The 7,431-nt window shown below is 49.7% G+C and overlaps 1 protein-coding gene across 1 annotated transcript in view; it reads left to right on the plus strand.

Moving 5' to 3' along the window:
* Positions 1–7,431, plus strand: part of ERI3 (ERI1 exoribonuclease family member 3) — a 127,319-nt gene that overhangs the window by 86,014 nt on the left and 33,874 nt on the right. Inside the window, exon 6 of the mRNA XM_010006561.1 lies at positions 362–461. Within this exon, the coding sequence (XP_010004863.1) occupies positions 362–461 (100 nt within the window). The remainder of the gene's footprint in view (positions 1–361; positions 462–7,431) is intronic.

The following is a 7,431-nucleotide window of genomic DNA, read 5'->3' on the forward strand; positions in this document are numbered from 1 at the left end:
TGTTGGAGCAAACCAGAGACATGAAGTCTGAGCTTGCAGCCCCAGCATGGTGAAGGTAGCCTTGAGTGATGCCAATCCAATGCAGTGCCCAACAGATGTCGTGAGGGTTGTCACAAGACACCAACAATGGCCTTGGACACCTCTTCTCTGAGGACCATCAAGGGAGGAGGAAAGGACAGGCCAGGGTGAGGGTGCTTTGTGCAGGCTGCTCCAGGAGAGCTGCTGCAAGGGCGATAAGCAGGTCTGCACTGAACATGGCAAATACAGATCCATGCTGGCCCCAGGAGCAGCCAGGCCTGGGCGAGTATGAACTACATCTGCACATGCTGCACCTTTCTGACCTTCTGCTTCTCTCTTCCAGGCGTACAGCTTTGCCATGGGGAGTTGGCCAAAGAACGGGCTCTTAGACATGAACAAAGGACTGAACCTACAGCACATAGGGAGGCCTCACAGCGGAATAGGTGAGTGATGCCGCCCCACGCCCTTCCCATCCCCACAGCAGCTGCTCCGGGTGCATGGGACACGCCTCAGCTCTGGGAGCTGGCCCACACTGGTGTGCTGAGCTAGCCAAGGGGCTGCAAGGTTTTCAGCTGGTGGAAGGGACAGAGATTTGTCAGGGCAGGATGGGCACATGGGGTGAATTCTTGGTCTCTGGCACATCCCAGTGTGCCAAACACACCTGCCTGTCCCTCTGGGAAAGGAGCTGCTCACCTCCTCAGCCACTGTGGCAGTGCTCAGGCTGGGGTGGATGTGGGCACCACTAGGGCTTGCTTGGTGCCTGGAGTGCAGGGAAGAGTTCCCCAGACTGGGAAGAATGCTCTCCCTGATGGGTCAGTCCTCCAACCACTTTGGATGCTGCTTCTGTCCTTGGAACAGAGGCTCTGCCAGGCAGTGCAGCCTGAGGAGCTGGCTAGAAACATGCTGCAGAGTGAGGATGTGTGGCCCCAGCTGGAGAACTGAACCCTCATCCCATTTTCTCACGTGTGATGAGTTTCATGGTAGTACAGCCTACTCCAAGATAACTGAAGCCACCATGAACAATGGCAGAACTCTGTGTTTACCCTGGCTCTCCTGCATCGGGGTTCAAAGTGATATGAGGAGGGAGACTTGGCCAGGGACACTAAGGCCATATATCTGCCTTATATGCTCTGGACACAGAGCTGGGGCAGCAGCAGGCTGTGTTATGGGCTAGAGTACAGATTGACTGGGCTGTAGACAAGGCGGTGACTCAGGGCTGCATCACTCTTGCCTGTCTTGCTCCTCTGCAAGGCACTGGATTACCTCTTAGAGACCAGTGGTCAGGTGTTCCCTCAGCCTCCCAGCCTTTCATCCAGGGTGACTTGTGAGCATTAAAGTTTGCAAGGAAGTAAGATTTACTTGGAAAAGTCACCTACTACCTGAGCCTTGAGGAGGCTCTTTAATATTGTTTCAAGACTCAAACCATTAAACTCTCCAATCAATCCAAGTTAAGGAGATGAATTATTTAAAGCTCACCAGCTTTTAATTAGCAAGCTCCTTTTGAACTATGGATCTGGTTGCATTATTGACAGAAGTAGCATTAAAATTTCCTTCCTTGCCTGGGAGCAGTCTTGCTTGCGTACCATGTTGAAAGGATCATGGGGAGGGAGCAGGGACTGCAGAGTTGCACGTGCATGTCCTGTTCTGGGAGCTTGGGCTTTTTATAGAGTCTCCTAGGGGATGCAGGGTTGGTTTGTGCCTTGTCTTTCCTCATTTTATTTATGGCAAGAACTCTCTGTTGCTGTCATCTCTTCCTCTGACAAAGCATCCCCAACTCTGGAGTATCATCTGTCTGCTAATGGTTTCTGCTTGTGTTTGTATCAGTGCTGTTGTCTTGCACAGGTGTCTCTGCCTGATGGAGTTCGAAGAGATGCTGTTCATGTCCCTCCCCACTCCAGTTCCTTAGGAAGGTTTTGCTTCTTCATTTCTGCCAAATTCCCTCTGTGGGGGAGCCAATCACAGCTCTCCCCAGTACAAGGTGGATTGCCTGAAGGGAGGCACTATGTCAAGGCCCAGCAGCCAAGCTCTCTTCTTGCATCACTCCATCCCAATCGCAAACCTGCTTTCTCACACTGTTTGGAAGGGGCTTTGGGTGCTGTGAAGGCTGCCAGGCCAGCAGTATGACAGTCTCCATCTCCCTGGCACTGCTAGTGGTATGTGCATGCCCCATGTGTTGCAGCTGCTTGCTGCTACATTTGGGCTGGATCCAGGGCAACTCTGCCCAGGCTGTCTGCAATTCTCTGCCTGCCTGCAGAGGTGGCAGCTGCTGACACCCCGTGCCTGGTGGCTCTACTGCAAGCTGAGCCCCTGGGAGTGAGCTGGAGGCACAGCTCATGGAATGGTTTCTCCTTCTGGCCAGTGTTGGAGCCACAGGCACAGCTGCTGCCTGCAGTGTCAGGGCTTTAGGGCTTGGTAACACAGCATCTCTCCTGGGAGAAGGGTCAAGGTGATGCGGGTGCCAGGACACATGCCTTGCCTGGCATTTTGTCATGGCACCTGTCTTCTGGCTACTTCATTTCCCAGCCTGCTGGCATTTCAGGTCCTAGTTGTGGATCAAATACTGGCTCTAGTTGACAGCTGAGAGGTCCCCAGGCCAAGGAATAAGGTGGAGCTTCTCACTGCAGAGGCAGGTTGGGCTTGCTTCCTTGTGTCTGGCTTTGCTGCCTTGTACTGGAGTAAGTGTCATTCCTGCCCAGCAAAGTCCTTCTGTATCAGTCACTGGGACTGGGCACAGCCATCCCAATTGCTGTTGGTCACCCTGTGACCTGAGCAGTCCTCACCACTCTTCTTCTTCATGCTCTCAATTGCTTTTGCTTCAGGGCCAGAAGCAGCAACCCCTTTCCCTGCCCAGGCCTGCCCTCATCTTCTCTCCCTGGCTGGAAGGAGCCTTGCTCCTGACACAGCCAAATACGTGACCCCTTCTCGAGAACTGATGCTGTAGAAGAGAATGGAGAACAGCAAAGGACACTGCCTGCCCTCCTTTCTGTGCCTGTGGTTAGGTGGGAGCTGTCAGTGGCTCTGGAGATGCTCCCATGTGGTCCAGAGTCTCCCTTCTTTTGTCATTGGTCCTGGAGTGCAGCAAGCTCAAGGGAAGTTTGGGTTCTGAGAGGGGTTTCTCTAGGGCTGCCCAAGGTGGGTATAGCCAGGTTCAGCATCTGATTTTCATGGCCCTCATGGGTCACTGATGTGCAGAAGTCTGCAAACCAAATTGGGCTAAGAAGGGAGCAGCAAGACAATGTATTTGCCAGCCACAGCAGTTTCACAAGTACCGTGTCACGGGGAGAGCCTCCACACAGGCCCTTTCCCAGCAGCATGGGGAGAGATCCAGGGCAGTGCAGGCAGTCCTATGAAGCCTCAGCCTGCTTATGCAGGGATGTGCAAAATGGATGCTTCCCTTGAAATCTGACAGAAAAATTGCAGTGGATGGGCCAGTTGTTTTTGCAAACAATTTGCAAAGAATTTTGCCGCCTCGCCTGATCGGTTGAGTGTTACTTTGTTTTCAAATCACTCTGATTTGTGATCACTCTGATCACTGGCTCAGCAGATGTCTGCTCCAAATCCCTGCACTTGGCATGATCTAAAACTGGTTCTGCTTTGTGCTTCATCTCCTCTCCTTCTTGCTCAAAATCTGGGAGTTCAAAGCACTCAACACCCTGCAGGGCCAAGGCCAGATTCTGGATAGGAACCTCATATTTAGCACCTGGTGTGTGTGGGCAGGGGGACTCATGATGGAGCATGGTGAAGTCTCAGACCACATACCCTGGGACATAGAGCTGGGCTTATGCAGCAGCAGGCTGCTGGACATGGTTTGCTTTTGTCTGGTTTCTACTCAGGAGCAAACAAGCTGCAGATCTTGTCAAGGAGTTAGTAAAGTGGTTTGTGTCACCAAATATAGCAAAGTGTATTTGTGTACAGTGCAAATGCAGTTGCCTTGGGGTTGGATTGGTGAGGTTCTGCTGCAGTTGTTTTTTTGGGAGAGAAAAGGTAAAGAAATGGAGAAATGTCGATACTTCAGCTTGTTGAGAATTGCTGGGCAGAATAAGGAGGTAGGAAAGTCCTGCTCCAGAGAGTGAGGGTGTGGAAAACCCTTCAGAGATGGGAAAGGAGCAAAAGAGGGGTGAAACTGGTTCTTTCATGCCATTTCTTGGGTTGGTAATGTGATTCTGAGGACCATTCTTCAGATTCCTTCTCTCCTCAAACATGGATTAAATGGGTGTCAGCTCTAACATAGGATCTTGGAGTGGGTCTTTTTTGTGTCTGGTGCTTTCTTGGCCCTGAGCAGATTGAAGTTGAGTCTTGCCAGGAGGTTACTCATCTTACAGATGTGTGCACATTGCAGTTCTTAAAATGTGTTTGTGGTGCTGCTTGCCAAAAACAAGCTGCACCTTGTACTGGGGGTCTTAACATTCTCATGCAAAGACCAGCATTCACAGGCTCCACACCATTGGAGCTGGGTTCTTGAGCTGGCGTCTCTCTGCTGAGTTTCAGAGACTGATATAAATCAGAAGGATTCAGATCCCAGGCTATAGTCGTGATTTAAATCAGCCAGCTGGTCACTTGGATGCAATAGTTGATTTTATTCTATTTTTTAATGTTTTTCTGTTTTTTACCTGCTTCCTTAAGAAAGGTGAAGTTTTACTGATCAGCATGTATCAAGCCAAGTGCAGCTCTCCTTACCACTGGCCTAAGATCAGGTTCTTTTATTCAGCAAATGCCCTGTATTTGCTACATTTAGTTGGATCGGTTTTGTGTAACATGCCTTTAGTTTTTAGTTTTTAGATATTTGTCACATTACAAAAATGGTGAATTACAAATTGTTGTAAAGGAGGTAGTGATTAAATTATTACTCATTATTTGAGTTGTGATGCTTTTGGATGAAAATTGGAATGCCATCTGATTACTGTCTGAGTTGTTTTTATTAGTAAAATCCTGTTTCCCTTTCATATGCTCGATACAGAAGGAAAACTAAATTTCAGAATGCTTTCTAGTTAAAAACAACTGGTACATTAAATCAAAGCACAAAATGATTAGTTAGTTGAAGGAGTGTTTCTGGAAACAGCCCTTTAAATTTTAGAATTAGGACATGTTATCCTTTCCCACCTTAGTTTGTTGGTTTGTTTGTTTCCCAGATTGTGGAAAAGCTAAAAGATAAACCTCTTTTTCTTTGGGGTTTTTTTTTTCCCTAGTCCTTTGTTGCTTCTCAGCTCTGAATGAGCCAGTTATTGAACTGAAAATACACCCAAAAAAAAGTAAAAAGTTTCCAAATCCGGAGAAGCATCTGCTCCTGGGAAAGTTTATTGCTCGTTTGTCAGCTCTGCTTCCACCTCCAGTGCACTGACTGTCTTTAAAGCATGATGTTGCCCCTTGCTCCTGGCCTTTTTTGAATCTAAGTTAATTTAATAGAATATTTAAACTTTAGACTTTAGCAGACAGGTTGTTAAGATTTTAGATTTGGTTTTAAATGCCTGGTTTGTTTGGCTTTTTTTCTTTTTTGGTGAAAGAGGGTAGCCAGGTTGCTGTGTCTCTTGCTGATGAACCTGAAGTACCCATCCCAGGCAACCCAGGAGATCTGGTCCTATAATAGCACCTTGACATGATGCCCTTGCTGGGCTGTTTTACACTGGCTGGAATAATCCCATGAGCCTCTCTACAGGGCTTCACTATCTTCCCTGTGCCCACAGTCCTTCTGGACAGGTCTGTGCCATGCTCCTTCCATGGGAATCTCTGCCATGCAAAATGAAAAAGTCCTACCTGCCTGGGCAGGTCAGCAGCCGTGTGGTGAGCAGCCCAGCAAGCCACCATGCCTCCTTGGCTCCGTCTCTCTCTTTTCATTTACTGATTGGAAATCTCAGAAGGTTAGGGTGTGATATTGTTCCTGATCCAGAGCATTAATTAGGCCTCGGAAGAAGAAGAGGAATTGCGTGTTTTTAACAGTGAGGTTAATGGGATGCTCACAGAGTAGACAGTTTTAATGAGCTTCAACTCGATGTGCAGTGAGTTTACTCTTTGTGTTAAAAGGGTCACACTGCAGTAGTTTGATGTGGATTGTCTCCTGGCCCCCGGTGTCATAGGTGAGCGTCTGTCAGAGTCCAGTCAGAGCGCATTTACTTAGTGACACGATTCTAATTAACTACCAGGAGCTGCCACAGCCGCGGGGAGCCAGGCCAGCGCCTGCAGGGGGTGTCTCCTGCCCGACGGAGCCATCCCTCTCCCCAGATCTCTCTGCCTGCTCTGCCTGCTCGTGTCCCGGCAGAGCTGGAACGCTCTCCAGGCTGACATTGAAGGAGAGGGCGACGAGGGCCGTGTTCGCTGTGCAGTGGCAGGTGTGGGGCTGCCCGCTTGGGCTGTCAGCACCAGCTCTGCCCTCGGGAGCTTGGTGGGAGCTGATGAGGCCTCGCTTGTGGTCCTGGCAGCTTGTGGTCCTGTGAGCTTGCTGGCTTTATTTCAGCCTCCTCTCATTCTTCCCTGCTTGCCTTTCTTCTCATTTTCCTGCAGGGAAGCCTGCAGCCCCCCAGCATTTGTGGCAGCCCCAGTCACCTTTGGTGCCTACCTAACTCCTCTGTAGTGAGTTAGGAGGAACAAGGGGATAGGGACAACATTTTGTGAAACTCCCCTCTAATTTACTGACCAGATTTCATCCCAACTTGGGTGGGCCTTGGCCAGCAGAGTGAGTCCCACCCTCCACATCCCTCCCAGGGGATGAGAGAAGACTTGGAGAACCCCATGCTCCCCTGGAGCTGGCAAACCCCATTCTTAAGCTTTGTGGTGGCATTTGGCATTTGCACTGCACCATCCTTTTGCCAGGGGATGCCGCGAGTGAGAGTCAAGCACAGGGCTCACTGCTGCAGAGCAGAGCATGGGGCTGCCTCTGGGCCACTGCCCCTCAGGCAGAAGTGGAAAAACTCAGAGTTAAATAATTAAAAGAGACTTAAGTAGAAATCAACAGAAATGTCATCAAATGAGAAGTGTCATTTTGAATTAGCACTTGTAAAGGTCAGGCAGATCCAGAACAGGTGAAGCGGCTGCGCACCAGGTGTCCAGCACCCAGGGAGACAGGGTGCAGGGACTGGCCAAACGTCCCAGGGCACCCGCTGTACCATGGACACGGGGACAGAGTGGCAGGTGGGTGGCAAGAGGTCCCTCCACAGGAGGGGTGGGGAGGGAGGGCTGGCCGGGGTGGCCGGTTAGAGGACGCGTGTCTGTCGGAGTCCAGTCACAGCACATTAACATGGTGACATGATTCTAATTAACTACCATGAGAGGTGTCACAGCTGGAAAAGCAGTGAGCAGAGACAAGCTTTTAAAAAAAGAAAAAAGCAATGTGACAGTCTTCCTTCCCCCCCCCCCCCCCCCCTTTTTTTTTTTTTTTTTTTTTTTTTTTTTTTTTTTTTTTTTTCTCTTTTCTCCTCCCCC

Source organism: Chaetura pelagica, unplaced genomic scaffold (genome assembly GCF_000747805.2).
Source record: "Chaetura pelagica isolate M959 unplaced genomic scaffold, ChaPel_1.0 scaffold69, whole genome shotgun sequence".
Lineage (NCBI taxonomy): Eukaryota > Metazoa > Chordata > Aves > Apodiformes > Apodidae > Chaetura > Chaetura pelagica.